The sequence below is a fragment of the Ylistrum balloti genome, unplaced genomic scaffold (assembly GCF_031769215.1).
Source record: "Ylistrum balloti isolate Yb309-2 unplaced genomic scaffold, AGI_CSIRO_Ybal_v1 Utg370224, whole genome shotgun sequence".
NCBI lineage: Eukaryota > Metazoa > Mollusca > Bivalvia > Pectinida > Pectinidae > Ylistrum > Ylistrum balloti.
In genome coordinates this window covers 166,050-182,823 of record NW_026782187.1, presented here as the reverse complement: position 1 = coordinate 182,823, position 16,774 = coordinate 166,050, and the positions used below count along the sequence as shown (strand labels likewise).

Here is a 16,774-nt window from a genome sequence, read left to right as displayed (position 1 = left end):
CTAAGTTTATTTGTCTATTTGATATCACCCTGTCTCCATACCAAAGTCATCACTAAGTTTATTTGTCTATTTGTTATCACCCTGTCTCCATACCAAAGATATCACTAAGTTTATTTGTCCATTTGATATCACCCTGTCTCCGTACCAAAGATATCATTAGGTTTATTTATCTATTTGATATCACCCTGTCTCCGTACCAAAGTCATCACTAAGTTTATTTGTCCATTTGATATCACCCTGTCTCCGTACCAAAGTCATCACTAAGTTTATTTGTCCATTTGATATCACCCTGTCTCCGTACCAAAGTCATCATTAGGTTTATTTGTCCATTTGATTTGATTTTTTCTCCTACCAATATTAATGCTGTTGTTGAGACTGACCTTACATATCGGAGCTGTGATTTAATTGATGTTTGACTGTTTGATATTACAGACGAAAACTGTATAGATTTCGATGGATGGGTAAATATTGGTCAACCCACACCACTAACTGGTGGGGACTATGAAAGGATTGATGGTGTGAAGGCAGCTTCCAAGAATTGTCACAGTCCGATGAAGATTGAATGTCGCACAGCCACTGGGGTGTTATATAATGAGACTGGTCAAGTGGTCAGTTGTAATCTGTGGCAGGGATTAGTATGTAATGATGCAGACCAGGCAGACAGCCATGGTTGTTTTGATTACAAGGTCAGACTTGGTTGTCTACGTAACAGTCCGGAGTGTGGTAAGTACTGGAGGAAAGTTGTTTTATTTTTCCAAATGGTATTTTATGTGGTATTTACATTGGAAAAATATATAAGGAAGTTACATTTTATAAATGCCATCTTTGGTATTGGTGTGACAGGAATTTAATTTTAGGGAAACTGCCATGGTAACATTTTACCAGGTTCTCAGTACTACAGCTTCCTTTTTATTCCATATATAGTCCATAAATATAACAGTCAAACTGTTACAAACTATAATACTTATTGTTCACAGATAAATATCTACTGATATGACTATAGCCATACCTGTTTTTCTGCAGCACAATGTGCATGTTGTGTTTTAATACATACCACATATAATTTCTGACCAAAGAACATTGTACAAGCTGGTCAGGTTCTGGAGTGTGATAGAACTTTGTTAAAGTTTTGGATGTAATCAACTTTCAGTGCCCCCAATCCCAAATCCTACCCCATCCATGGCTCCTGTAATTGGATCAACAGTTTTTGTTGATTTGAAATACAACGGTTCTGTGTGTTTCGACGGCATTAATACCTCACGTTGTCCAGTCAAAGGATGTGCACCTGGATACGTGTGTGATGGCATGTCCTGTGTGAGGAAATCACAATGTACCTGTCTTGTCGAAGGCAAGCTCGTGAGGGTAAATAAACATAACCTGTCTGTATAGTGTTGACATGTAATTATTTGTTGTCTATCAGTATAGAAGCAATGCTTATGAAATCAGTGCATGCAAAATTTAGTCATGACAAAAAGTTATTTTATTTTATTTTCTTTGCATGGACAATTACATTACCAGGAGTATTCATATTTCTAACACACTCGGATCAGATCTTTCAAATTTTTATTTGATGTCTTACCTAGAAATTGATAGATTGATTGACATTTGCTTTAGCTGGACTGGCAGGAAAAGTACACTGTAAATACTTTGTTGTGAATAAGAAGTAAACAAGATAAAGATGTTCTCTCAATATGACACAGTATAGACCATGGACAGTTCCTTGTGATGTTGAAATACTGATATTTTGATGATTTTCCCCTTTAGCCTGGGGACGTCCACACTAATTCCAAGTGTGAGACCTGCCATTGTTTTGCTGGACAAGTGTCCTGTATACCAGTGCAGTGCCCACCATGTTCTGAGGTTAGTAATACTTCCTCATTGTGTCCGACCGAAGCACAAACTTACAACAGGACAAGGAACATGTAATCCCTCCACATATATGGAACAGATTTACCTCTAATAAAAAGTACAGAGAAATGCTGTTTCTCACATGACACAATGTGACAGGATGCAAATTTTCAGCTATATGGGTATTTTATATCAATAATTAAGTATAGTTAATTCTTTTTATTACACAAATATGAGCATATGATTAGAAAGAAAAATTATGACAACAATAATTGAATTATATACTAATCTAAAAAACCAATGATCCAGTGAGAGTATTTTTAGATCATTCTTTGGCCCATGTGATGAACTAATAGCTACAGAAATCAATGAAACTGAAAAATGCATTGTTGTTTAAAAAAAATGATACTCACAATGGGACTCCAAATTTGCCCCAACCTTCACCTGAATGGAAGAAAAAAGAGCAACACACATTGATGAGGCATGATGTTAACAGGAAGAGTTTGTTCACTTACAGGGCTACACCCGGGGTTACAATGCCTCTTCTTGTGCATGTACTTGTGTTACTTGTGACACCGATGAGTTCCGCTGTGGAAATGGCCAGTGTATCCCTATAACGGCCAAGTGTGACGGCGTCATTGACTGTATTAATGATGAACACAATTGTGGTAGGTTGCTTGATATCCTTTAACAATATGACCTCAATCTTACTTCATTTGAGTATTTGTCATTTCTCAGCTGCTGCATTCTAGGGTAGCTGGTTTAGGAAAGAGAAACATCATTTCCTTAATGACATTGTCACCCCCAAACAAAGTGGGGGGACCTATTGTTTTTACTCTTTATCTTTATTGTTATTAGTAATCTTACAAACTAACCCGTAGTATTTATATATTAGTGTTATTTAATATGGAATGCAAGAAATCGTGTGTTTTAATGGAATAAATGCCGCTAGCCATGATCTTCAACGGAACACTTGGATAAAGATACATCCTTGATGAACTGGTAAACACAAATTCTGGTGGAAACTGGATTCAGATGTATTGGTTTTGTTTCAATATTGCAGTAATTAATTGCCTTTGGTTTCAGATTCTATGTCATTAGTCATACCATCAGTCAGTTTGCGTTGTTAGCAACATTGAAAGCTGTTGAATGTTTCTACATTTGAAACTATACAGCTACAACTGTTTGTTTCCCCTTATATAAGCAAGCACCCAATAAATGATCTGGGTACATGCTTGCTACTTAAGGAAAAAGTAGTCAGTCGATCTGGAGTCCATTTTCTGAGTTAACAAAATGGCTGCAGAAGGAAGCATCTAATTGGTAGTGAATTCATATTGTCTGATTTTGATGAAAATTGCTAAAAAGTTATGTCTGACAAAACAAACACAATGATAATGATCTTCTTCTTATTGGATAAAATGCCTGCACCGCAGACGGCTAATGCATTGAAATTAAAATATTGCTTGATTTTTATCACATTTCATATCGATCTTGATCAAACACTATGTACCCACATCAATTATGACTGTGTTAAATAGATTTTTTTTTCGTCATCTACATGGCGCTGTGAAGGTGGAAAAAAATTCTGTGAGAACCAATATTAATACAGATGAACAAGGTAGGAGACTGACACATCACTACTTTGAATAGAGAGATTCTATCAACATACTTTTGAGGAGAGATGCTGTCCTGTGTCAATACCTCACAGACCTGTAATATTTTTCCAACTTTCAGCAATAATGAGAATATGGACTAGTCTCCTACCATTCCTTATCAATAGCTGTGAAATGCTTGCATTGACGAGAAGGGAATTTGGCAAAAATAGGTCAGATATGAGTAAAATATGAGTAGTGGATGAAATGATAGGAAGTTCATCATACTGCATGTACTTCTATGATCAATCACATGTATTATGTTTTTATTGTAGTTGGAAATTATTTTGATGTGCAAATGTTTAAGCTGTTTTACTCAGTATATTATGTACCATGTTTTCAGATGTAACCCCAATGTTCACACTACCAGGAACTCCCACTGCTGCACCACCAGGAGGTGCTCAAGGAACACCCACACAAGGACCAAATACTGGCAAGATCACACCCACTCGTGCACCTGGAATTTATACCAAGCCACCCCCAGGCCATGACTTATATACTCCAGGACCACCTAGTAAGTACTCCAGACATATCTCAAAAATTCATAAAAAGACAGCCCAGCCCTTGATTTATATTTCACTACAGGGACAATTTCTTCAAAGCTAGTATTCTGCTAGAAATTGCTGTAATTCTCATTAATATTTAAACAACTCAAATATATTAATTTTCTTTGTCTATACATTTATTTATTTAATGGGTTTTACATCCACTTTTATGGCCTTTTGGCCTTTCAGCAGACAGGAAAAGATAGGAAAGTGAGTAGAGAGGAAATAGTTTGAAGTGATGTGAGAGAGTGGGATACATATTGTGAATTTATGTTCTCGAAAGTATGACAATATCTTTGAGATGTTTTCTCTTTCAGCTTGTGTTAGCGGCTGGTTGCCATGGTACAATGAAAACAATAGGACCTCTGAAGGAGACTTTGAGCCATCTGCTGCTTTGTATCAGAAGCATACTGGGGCCTGTGCTGGAGGATCATTGGACCGCATTGAATGTTACTCTATAGACATGGATGCTCCGTCATATTCAACAGGGGAGGTAATTCAGTGTACCACCGCTATTGGCCTGAGGTGTCAGGATATGGACAATTTCCCTATACCTTGTTCTAACTACAAGATCAGATACCACTGTCAGTGTTCAACAGGTAAGGAATAAATCTTGTCTATCCATTTTCTCATTCAGAATATCTTTCATTTTCTTTTTATGAAATTTGGTATAAACTTGCAGACATAGAATCATGATCTAAATAATTTTTCCTGTTCATCTACATTCAAAGATGTTTTTGACAAAAATGATTAAAAATGAAATTGATTTACAAATTTAAGAATACTGCTGATGTCTGCTATTTAGTTCTTCTTTGTTGCAGCTTTTTCTTTGGAAAATCTGTCCTGATAAATATTTCTCCTGATCTTTTAATAATCCTAAGAAATAAGATCTTGATGGATACTTTCCGTTTCAGCGGTAACGCCCAACCCTACCCCAGCAGTGACAGCCACACCAACCTCAGGTAAGAACAGCTTCAGCAATAGCTCATTGTTATTAGGCCAGTATTGAGATATTTTACAGCTTTGTTTTGGATAAATGTGTCACTGGGCCTATATTGGATAGGTTTCATGGATTTTTTTTCAAAGTCTTGTGGATTATCTACAAACTTGAAGAAAGATATGGTGTAACTACATATTAGTGTTTGTAATAAGATTTTGAGAATTTGTATATTATAGGGTTATTATGTTAAAAAAACTGAGATTTGTACCCTTATGGAGCACTGCTATAAATGTTAGTAGTGTTACTCCATCCCAAACAGATGTCATCACTTTAGTTAATGTATTTCTTTATAAGTTATGATCAAATCTCATAAATTAAACAAGTATTTATTAATGCCTTAGATTTGTTGGTGTTCAAAGATCAAGGGCAGCTGTTATTATTCATAGAAAATAATTTGCTAATCATTTAACCACCCATTGATGACATTAGCAACTAGTTCAAGTTCCTATGAATTTATTTGTAATAAAGATCAGTTTTGTTTGCCAGCGATTCATTTTACCAACTTCATGTTTTAGACCATTGTATGACAACTACCTGTCAGCCAGTAGTAATGCCATTCCTACAGGAAGGTGAGGTTGCCCAGATTGTGAAAACAGAAGATGGCTGTTGTGACCGCTACCAGGTGGTGTGCAAGCCTGACCAATGTAGCACCTCCCAAACCACATGCACTACACCTAATGTCATGGCTGCCATCAATCCGGGCGAGTGCTGCCTTCGTTTTAGATGTGGTGAGTGTGAACAAAACATTGAGATAGCAACAAAATTTCCTAGGTGTAAGATGCATGAATTGTAATCGCAAGGAGTACCTCTGAGAACTCTGCTGTATAAACATCATTCTGATCTGATCTGCTCAGGTTGCCTTGAGACTTTACAGGTTCTGAGTTATCTCAAAATTTAACATGTAAAGGTCATTCCATGGTTTGTCAACATTAGGCTTTGAAAATGTTTAATAACCTGTGTGAGTATTTATGTAGGATCATGGTTGCTATAAATCAAGATTATTGGTGGTTGAGGACCATTCGAGCCCTCTATATCAGACTCACAATAAAGAAATATATTTTTTCAAGTGTTTCTATCTGGTGTACATGTACATTGTTGTCTGATTTTTAATTGTTGCTTTGTAATTGATCAGGACAAACCCTAGACAATTTACAGGATTGTACTACATAACATTGCCCATTTTCCAATCTCTCCTTTGTTGTTTACAGAATGTCCGACCTCCTGTCCAACCCCAACTCGTCCTACTTGTCGCTCAGGATCAACCATCACAATGATTGAAACTGACTGTAATTGCACAAGTTATGCCTGTGGTAAGTTACCAGCATAAGTCAAACGATTCTGTCAGTTAGGCAATTCTGATGACTATTTTGGATTATTCTGTTTATTTTAAGATAAGCAATATATATGTAAGTTTAAGATTTGCCATTATTTATGTTCCTGTATAATTTTATATCATATGTTTACAGTGCCCAAGCCTATTCCCACTCGGCAACCGAAAATCTGTCGCTACACAATGGAGTTTGTTAATGAAACTGCCGTACCTAACTCTACACCATATGCAATCACATACCATGTAAGTCAGTGTGTCACCATCACTTATCTCTCTTTTGTTACAGACAGTAAGGACAGACATGCTAACTGTTCTGGGTAGGGATATCTTGACCTTGTAAAATTTGATGCTCTGCTGGCTGAGCTCTCACAGCCTAACTGATTTAGTGCAAGTGCTTTGACAACAAAGAGTGATTGAGTTTTAATACTTGTTTAGGTTGGAGAGACCTGGAAAGATGGACTGTGTAAAACATGCCAGTGTACCCTTGAAAGCACCGATGAAAGTAGTGAGACCATATGTCACACGCAGACATGTCCTGACTGTAAACTGGTAAGTCATTTAATGTGCATGATTGTTCATGCTAAAGGATTCAGTATTCATTGTCAACAGAGTGATGTAGACAAGGTTATTTCATCCTTACGGTAAGATTTTATAAAGTTTAAAGAGAGATTTCGCTGTGTGCTGATTTTTAAAATCTTACCTAGAGGGTTGAGATTTTCTTCAATCAAATCACAGAAGTGATCACTTATTTTTGTCTGACTTAATCTGTTTTTGTGATGTCATATATGGCCCAGGAACTGTATGATGATGTACATGTCTCTAACAATCTGATGTTTGTTTCACAGGGAGAAGAACGAGTCAATGCTACAGACCAGTGCTGTGGTCAATGTAAGTCTGTTGGCTGTGCTGCCAATGGTCAAGTCTACAAGGTAAGGACAACAGTCACCAATATCATAATCTCAACAATTTTGTTAACTTTACAATGGAAGTGACACATTTTGTTTTGTATGCCTCAATGATGTGAGATGATATCCAATTATGAGAAGTTTTCAGGACATCAGTTACAATTCTTGTTCTCATTTCCCTTTTTCCTGTCATTTCTTTAACCTCATTGTTGTATTTCTTAATATTCATTCATTCCCAACAGTGTTCATATCAGAAAATTAATAATTTATGATATTTATATTCATGGATTGTGTGAATTAAGTAAAATTGAAATGACACGGTCATATCAGCCTTTCATGCTTCAATCATCTGTCTAGTGACCTTAAAGGCTACTGGTTCTTAGGCCTAAACATAAGACTACACATTGTAATTAAACCTCTTTATGAAGACCACCTGCCTTTAACGGTCAGGTTTGACTATACCTTGTATTCACATTCGATGATTTTAGGGTGGAGAATCCATACCAGGGGCTCAGCAATGTTACTCTAAAGTATGCGAGTTTGATGTGAACAGTGCCAGCTATCTGATTCGTGAAACCCAGCTGGACTGTCGCACTGATAATTTGCCAACATGTCAAGGAGTAAGTTGATAATACTTTCTGGAATCTGAGAGGGAACTTGCTGTTAGGTAGCCTGACCATGGCACATTTAAATAAAAATCATTTTGCTTTATATAAATAAAACATGAAAACAATTCATGAAAGTTTTCTTTATACTCTGTTTATCCTGTGGCAAGCCTGTGCTTAAAGATAGGTCGAGACAAGTCAATCACATTGGGGTATATATATTTGTAAATGTTATTGTTCAGAATTGTTGATAAATTTTGTGATTTATCAGGGCAAAAACTTACAGACAGCATATTGTATTTGTTCTGTGTCAGCAGTGCTTTGACAAATCTGATATGTACATGTATTAAGACAAACATAGATTAGAAATTGTCCTTTTTTATTTGTAAACATCAAGAAAATAGTTCTCTCTTTATTGAATTTTTTTTTCAGAACCAGACAAAATATGACAGCACTGGATGTTGCAAAACTTGCATTGTTAGAGGTAAGTTTATAGACGAATTTTTATCTATTTGGTTTTGTTTTCCTTGATGCTTTTTCAGTAAAATATCAACACAGAATGAATGATATGTAGTTGACTTCAGACTAGAGTTAATTACCTTAGCAAATTTCTAAGTATTCGCATATAATACTATAGTATAAGACTAAACTTAGTATGTTTAATTTCTTAAACTTCTGACAAGTTTAATCTTAGCATGTGTGATGTCCAAGACTTCGGACAAGACTGACCTTAGTATGTTTGATTTCTAAGACTTTGGACAAGACTGACCTAAGCATGTTTGATGTCTAAGACTTCGGACAAGACTGACCTAAGCATGTTTGATGTCTAAGACTTAGGACAAGACTGACCTAAGCATGTTTGATGTCTAAGACTTAGGACAAGACTGACCTAAGTATGTTTGATGTCGAAGACTTCGGACAAGACTGACCTAAGTATGTTTGATTTCTAAGACTTTGGACAAGACTGACCTAAGCATGTTTGATGTCTAAGACTTAGGACAAGACTGACCTTAGTATGTTTGATTTCTAAGACTTTGGACAAGACTGACCTAAACATGTTTGATTTCTAAGAATTAGGACAAGACTGACCTAAGCATGTTTGATTTCTAAGACTTCGGACAAGACTGACCTAAGTATGTTTGATTTCTAAGACTTAGGACAAGACTGACCTTAGTATGTTTGATTTCTAAGAATCCAAATCAAGTGCAAGTTGACTTAAAATCACTTGTATATGAATGTTAGTTGAATAAGATTTGTTTTTTTTGTTTTAGCCACTGCTAGTCAGACGTGTTCAGAATGTTCTCCACGTCTAATGTTTGGTCAGCCTGCTGCTACGGTAGGGTTTTTCAAGGTTACAAGAAACAATACCATATGTCAGAACTCTGCCCCTATCCAAGATCTCACTGAATGTTCTGGATACTGTCAGTCACGTGCTAAGTACACAACACTGATGCGTGGCTTTGACAACAAGTGCAATTGCTGTCAACCTCAACACACTATCACACGCAATGTCACATTGAATTGCACTGATGGCACAACATTTGCCAAGACCTACACGGTGCCGACATCATGTGGTTGTAGTGCATGCACAGGCGGAGCCTAAAAATCTATCAATATGGAGAGGACCTACCAGAGGAAAACTTACCTATGAATGATACAAGGACTAGAAAACTGTAGTGTAATATCTCTAGGGCTATGGATACACCAAAAGGTGGAATGAGCTGGCCCTATTTTTGTTTATTGAGGGTAAAAATATGAATCTCTACTAGAAAATGTCAGCCCTCATCTCATTTTACTTGTACTATGTATTTCACCCCTAATAAATTATTAACATGCTCCTATCTTGTTGTAGTGATGTTTTGATGGATCGGTCTAATTAAGACACTGGGGTCTTGAGAAATGCTTGATGCACATTTCTTATATTGATAACTATCACATGATTGCTGAAATAAAGCCCGGTTTACTGTGACATCAGGAGAGCATACAGGAATGGCACAGACTTCATTATGTTGTTTCAGTAGGGGCCATGTATTATAAAATGTAAAGATGAGAGATCTTCAGGAATGAGAGCAAAAAACACATTTTCTGAAATATTTGTTAAAATTATTGATTATCTCATAAAAGGATGTAAAATTTGTACTCTCTTCATATCTGATTAATGAAACTGAATTGTCAAAAAGTTGCATTTTACCTTAACAGAGGTCATTGTTAAAAGAAAATTCTAAATACTTGCTTTATCAATCTCATATGAAACCAACACAACACAAAAAAAAAACCCGTTTTTATCTCTATTGTCATACAAGGTATTTGTTGTCCATCTGTCTATCAACTTTTTTCTACAAGTCAATACTAGTCATAAATGACTGCGATTTTAACCAAATTTTGTCAGAAGCATCCTTGGGGGAAGAAAAAACAAATTTGTATAAATGGTGGATTCAAGCCCCAAGAGGCTTGAGGGATAGGGCTCAAAAGGGTAAAAAGAGCAAATTCTTTAAAATCCTCCAACTGTTGTAGGAATTATTGAATTTTCTCCAAATTTGGTCTGATACATTCTTGGAAGAAATGTAATCATTTTTTTGTATAAACAGTAGGTATTGGCCCCACAGGGCTTGAGGGATGGAGCCCAATACGGGAAATAAGCATATTCTTCAAAATCCTTCTTTCCTGTAGGAATGATTGGATTTTGCCCAAATATTGGTCGGAGCATTGTTTAGGCCAAGGGGAATCATTTTTGTGTAAACATTGGGTGCCAGCCCCCTGGGATGGAAGGGGCCGGGCCTAATTGGAGAAATGGGACAAATTTTTTTAAATGCTTCTATAGGAATGATTGAATTGTACCTAAATTTGGTCTGAAACATCTTTTGGGGAAGGAGAATCAATTTTGTATAAACGGTGGGTCAGGACTCTCGGGGCAGGGTCAAGTGGAGGAAATTGGGCATATTCGTTAAAAATCCTACTTTCCTGTAGGAATAATTTGGTCTGAAGCATGAATGGTTTGTCTGAGCCCCTATGGACAGAGGGTTGGTATCCAATAGGACAACATATGTTTTGTGTTGTTTACATGAATAATTAGATTTCCTTTTTCTTTAATTCTAATGAAGCAATTTCAGCCGAACATAGCCAGGTTAGCTGTACACGCCCTTTTTTAAGTGGTAAAACATCTAAAGATGAAAATGAAAGCCCTCATGTTTCACAGTTCATCCTTTTTTCTTAGTCTGATTCAATACCATTGTAATATATATCTCTACCACGAGGTCAATGATGCAAAATTACGCAAGGAACAAGTGAACTATAATACAGAACAGAACTATTTGTCTGTCTCATGCCACAGACAAATCCATTATTGTATTCTAATGAATATGTAAATGAAAGCATTTCACTGAGAAAACAAAATCTAATTTCATTGTAATAGGCACTATCGAATTTGAACGAAAGCAACATAATTATATATATATATGTATTGACGTTAATATTTACAGAATGTACCAAGAGATAGGTCAGAAACTTAGGGAGGGGATGTCTGGACAAAATTTAAATGCTGAAACACACTATAGGTCATTCGAAAATTGTATCAAACTGCTATTCAGGATAACAGTTTCATATCGTGGTTACACAATGTACCGTGCTTCAAAGAAATTAGTTAAAACTGGAAGAAATTTCCCTACAAAAATATTGGGAAAACAAACGTCAATTTCTCCAGGAACTGTTCAGTGAAGTCGCCGTCCAGAACTATAGTTATAAACACATGAAATAGAGATCAGTTGAAAACAGAGATCCCTGTGAAAAATAATAAGATTATGAAATTATCAAAAAGAGGGCAGTAACTGTGGTTGTATAATCTCAAATACAGTCGAATCCAAACGTTGTTCAAGAAAGCTTCATATCAACATTATGGTGGTATATTTAAGTCTACCTTGTTTGAAAGAGATCGCTGACAGCTTTAAGAGATCTCCGGACAAACTTCACGACCGACGAACGGACAATTTTTATATCATGAAACTAACGTCATGCTTTTTGCTACAAAATTATTAGTTTTTGTCTATAACAGTGTTACGATAAAACTGGCCAAAATTGGTACCTTTCCATGTAAGCATTATTAGATGTGAGTTGGTCTACGTACACAATGGACATCAATTCCCTTGTGAAAAATGTCTCCATCCCCGAATTGTATCAATTCCCTTGTGAAAAATGTCTCCATCCCCGAGTTGTATCAATTCCCTTGTGAAAAATGTCTCCATCCCCGAGTTGTATCAATTCCCTTGTGAAAAATGTCTCCATACCCGAGTTGTATCAATTCCCTTGTGAAAAATGGCTCCATCCCCGAGTTGGTATACAATTCCCTTGTGAAAAATGTCTCCATACCCGAGTTGTGTACATACACAATGGACATTAATTCCCTTGTGAAAAATGTCTCCATCCCCGAGTTGGTATACGTACACAACGGACATCAATTCCCTTGTGAAAAATGTCTCCATCCCCGAGTTGTGTACGTACACAATGGACATCAATTCCCTTGTGAAAAATGTCTCCATCCCCGAGTTGGTCTACGTACACAATGGACATCAATTCCCTTGTGAAAAATGTCTCCAACCCCGAGTTGGTATACGTACACAATGGACATTAATTCCCTTGTGAAAAATGTCTCCATCCCCGAGTTGTATCAATTCCCTTGTGAAAAATGTCTCCATCCCCGAGTTGGTATACGTACACAACGGACATCAATTCCCTTGTGAAAAATGTCTCCATCCCCGAGTTGTATCAATTCCCTTGTGAAAAATGTCTCCATCCCCGAGTTGGTATACGTACACAACGGACATCAATTCCCTTGTGAAAAATGTCTCCATCCCCGAGTTGGTATACGTACACAAAAGAAGCAATGGACATCAATTCCCTTGTGAAAAATGTCTCCATCCCCGAGTTGGTATACGTACACAACGGACATCAATTCCCTTGTGAATAATGTATCCATCCCCGAGTTGGTCTACGTACACAATGGACATCAATTCCCTTGTGAAAAATGTCATATATTACATGAAAAATGGTCCCATCCCCGAGTTGGTATACACACAACGGACATCAATTCCCTTGTGAAAAATGAGTCCCTTGTGAAAAATGTCTCCATCCCCGAGTTGGTATACGTACACAACGGACATCAATTCCCTTGAAAAATGTACTCCAAATATTGATACGTAACAATGGACATGTGAAAAATGTCTCCAAATTGTTATGTTCACTCCGAGTTGTGAAAATACACATATATTTACAGGACATCAATTCCCTTGTGAAAAATGTCATTCAATATTGCAAAGTATTACCCCGAGTTCATTGATGGACATTTTGTGAAAAATGTCTCCATTCGAGTTGGTATACGTTCACAACGGACATTCCCTTGTGAAAAATGTCTCCATCCCCGAGTTGGTACGTACACAACGGATCATCCCCGAGTTGTGTACCCTTGTGAAAAATTCCATCACACCCCGAGTTGTGAAAAATGTCTCCAAGTATGACAGTGGACATCAATTCCCTTGTGAAAAATGTCTCCATACCCGAGTTGAACGTACATACAAATTCCCTTGTGAAAAATCTCATCCCCGGACATCAATTCCCTTGTGAAAATGTCTCCATCCCCGAGTTGTATACGTACACAATGGACATCAATTCCCTTGTGAAAAATGTCTCCATCCCCGAGTTGTATCAATCCCATTGTGAAAAATGTCTCCATCCCTGAGTTGTATACGTATACAACGGACATCAATTCCCTTGTGAAAAATGTCTCCATCCCCGAGTTGGTATACGTACACAATGGACATCAATTCCCTTGTGAAAAATGTCTCCATCCCCGAGTTGTATCAATTCCCTTGTGAAAAATGTCTCCATCCCCGAGTTGGTATACGTACACAACGGACATCAATTCCCTTGTGAAAAATGTCTCCATCCCCGAGTTGTGTACGTACACAATGGACATTAATTCCCTTGTGAAAAATGTCTCCATCCCCGAGTTGGTATACGTACACAACGGACATCAATTCCCTTGTGAAAAATGTCTCCATCCCCGAGTTGGTATACGTACACAACGGACATCAATTCCCTTGTGAAAAATGTCTCCATCCCCGAGTTGGTATACGTACACAATGGACATCAATTCCCTTGTGAAAAATGTCTCCATCCCCGAGTTGGTATACGTACACAACGGACATCAATTCCCTTGTGAAAAATGTCTCCATCCCCGAGTTGGTATACGTACACAACGGACATCAATTCCCTTGTGAAAAATGTCTCCATCCCCGAGTTGTGTACGTACACAATGGACATCAATTCCCTTGTGAAAAATGTCTCCATCCCCGAGTTGTATCAATTCCCTTGTGAAAAATGTCTCCATCCCCCTTGTGAAAAATGTCTCCATCCCCGAGTTGGTATACGTACACAATGGACATCAATTCCCTTGTGAAAAATGTCTCCATCCCCGAGTTGGTATACGTACACAACGGACATCAATTCCCTTGTGAAAAATGTCTCCATCCCCGAGTTGTATCAATTCCCTTGTGAAAAATGTCTCCATCCCCGAGTTGTATACGTACACAATGGACATCAATTCCCTTGTGAAAAATGTCTCCATCCCCGAGTTGGTATACGTACACAACGGACATCAATTCCCTTGTGAAAAATGTCTCCATCCCCGAGTTGGTATACGTACACAACGGACATCAATTCCCTTGTGAAAAATGTCTCCATCCCCGAGTTGTGTACGTACACAATGGACATCAATTCCCTTGTGAAAAATGTCTCCATCCCCGAGTTGGTCTACGTACACAATGGACATCAATTCCCTTGTGAAAAATGTCTCCATCCCCGAGTTGGTATACGTACACAATGGACATCAATTCCCTTGTGAAAAATGTCTCCATCCCCGAGTTGTATCAATTCCCTTGTGAAAAATGTCTCCATCCCCGAGTTGGTATACGTACACAACGGACATCAATTCCCTTGTGAAAAATGTCTCCATCCCCGAGTTGGTATACGTACACAATGGACATTAATTCCCTTGTGAAAAATGTCTCCATCCCCGAGTTGGTATACGTACACAACGGACATCAATTCCCTTGTGAAAAATGTCTCCATCCCCGAGTTGTATACGTACACAATGGACATCAATTCCCTTGTGAAAAATGTCTCCATCCCCGAGTTGGTATACGTACACAATGGACATTAATTCCCTTGTGAAAAATGTCTCCATCCCCGAGTTGTATACGTACACAATGGACATTAATTCCCTTGTGAAAAATGTCTCCATCCCCGAGTTGTATACGTACACAACGGACATCAATTCCCTTGTGAAAAATGTCTCCATCCCCGAGTTGGTCTACGTACACAATGGACATCAATTCCCTTGTGAAAAATGTCTCCAACCCCGAGTTGAATACTTACACAACGGACATCAATTCCCTTGTGAAAAAAGTCTCCATCCCCGAGTTGTATCAATTCCCTTGTGAAAAATGTCTCCATCCCCGAGTTGGTCTACGTACACAATGGACATCAATTCCCTTGTGAAAAAGGTCTCCATCCCCGAGTTGTATCAATTCCCTTGTGAAAAATGGCTGCATCCCCGAGTTGGTATACTTGCACAACGGACATCAATTCCCTTGTGAAAAATGTCTCTTCGTTCATCCCCGAGTTGTTAATACAATGGACATCAATTCCCTTGTGAAAAAAGTCTCCATCCACTTTTTGTATAAATTCCCTTGTGAAAAATGTCTCCATCCCCGAGTTGGTATACGTACACAACGGACATCAATTCCCTTGTGAAAAATGTCACTCCGAGAAGATACGTACAAAACGGACATCATATATTGTGAAATAAGTAAAATCTGTTTGTATTTTATCGATATATATATATATCAAAATGTAATTAACTGTATTCAAGGTTGATTTACAGTAATCATTCATATATTGCAAAAAATATTACATTCATTGATGTTTGGGGTAAATGCGTCTCAGCATTCAAATTGTATTCACTCCGTTTTCGAAGTTGCTTATATTTACAGTTAGATGCCTCACACCGCTGACGATATCCCGACGAATTATTGACAAACACTTCAGTATGACAGTGGACACTTTCACTTGAAGTCGTGTACAGGGAAGTAATATAAATGTTAAATACTGGTTTTAATGTCACATGATAAAAGATTTCGGAAACAACTCGTAGTTAATTGACCTTCGACCTACAGTTTGTATTGTCTCAATATCAACAATAATTGGGAGAACTCTTAGTTACTTTGAAGCGAACTGAACATACGGAATGTGATTCATTTCCGTGAACTTTTCATGATTTCATTACAAATCTATGAAATAAATAGTTTTGAAAGCAATAACCTTTACCCTTTTTTTTTCTTCAAAAAAATAACATTAAATTTTAAATAAAACTGTGATTTCATTACAAATCTATAAAATTTTAGTTTTGAAAGTTTAATAACCTTTTTCGTTTTCCTTTTTTTCTTTGTTATTATTATTACTATTATTTTTTTTTTGTAATTGTGGATTCTCACCATAGACAGGGAGAGCGATTTTGAAGCCACCTGTGACTTGGACTTTTTAACCTTCGCGACAGTCGAGTGTTTGTAAAATGCCGATGTCTGCACAGTATTTTTTCACCTGGGGGACTAGACTTGGCTCTGCCAATCAGAGAGCTTGTTGCATAAATTTAAGGAGATTGGTGAAGTACTTCAATACAATACTATCAAGTTCAGGGAAACGTCACCTACATTATAACTTTTAAGTGATAACGTATCTTTCACTAACTTATTTACATATATGTACAGTATAGTCTCATTCATGCCTATTTAAATACTGTTTTTAGATATATGAATACATATACATATATAGGCTGCGATT

At 37.2% G+C, this 16,774-nt stretch overlaps 1 protein-coding gene across 1 annotated transcript; it reads left to right on the top strand.

The window, feature by feature from the left end:
* Positions 1–6,829: 6,829 nt before the first annotated feature.
* LOC132551875 (integumentary mucin B.1-like) lies at positions 6,830–9,488 on the top strand. The gene is made up of 5 exons (XM_060216020.1): positions 6,830–6,916; positions 7,221–7,304; positions 7,769–7,900; positions 8,318–8,369; positions 9,157–9,488. Exons 1-5 carry the CDS (start codon positions 6,830–6,832, stop codon positions 9,486–9,488), a joined length of 687 nt encoding a protein of 228 aa, XP_060072003.1.
* Positions 9,489–16,774: the final 7,286 nt, after the last annotated feature.

Bases quoted from the DNA above. Each gene is read 5' to 3' on its own strand.
- LOC132551875 (XM_060216020.1), top strand. From the start codon at position 6,830: ATGGACTGTGTAAAACATGCCAGTGTACCCTTGAAAGCACCGATGAAA. The intron at 7,901-8,317 runs GTAAGTTGATAA...TTTTTTTTTCAG, and splicing joins ATTTGCCAACATGTCAAGGA to AACCAGACAAAATATGACAG. The intron at 8,370-9,156 runs GTAAGTTTATAG...TTTTTGTTTTAG, and splicing joins CAAAACTTGCATTGTTAGAG to CCACTGCTAGTCAGACGTGT.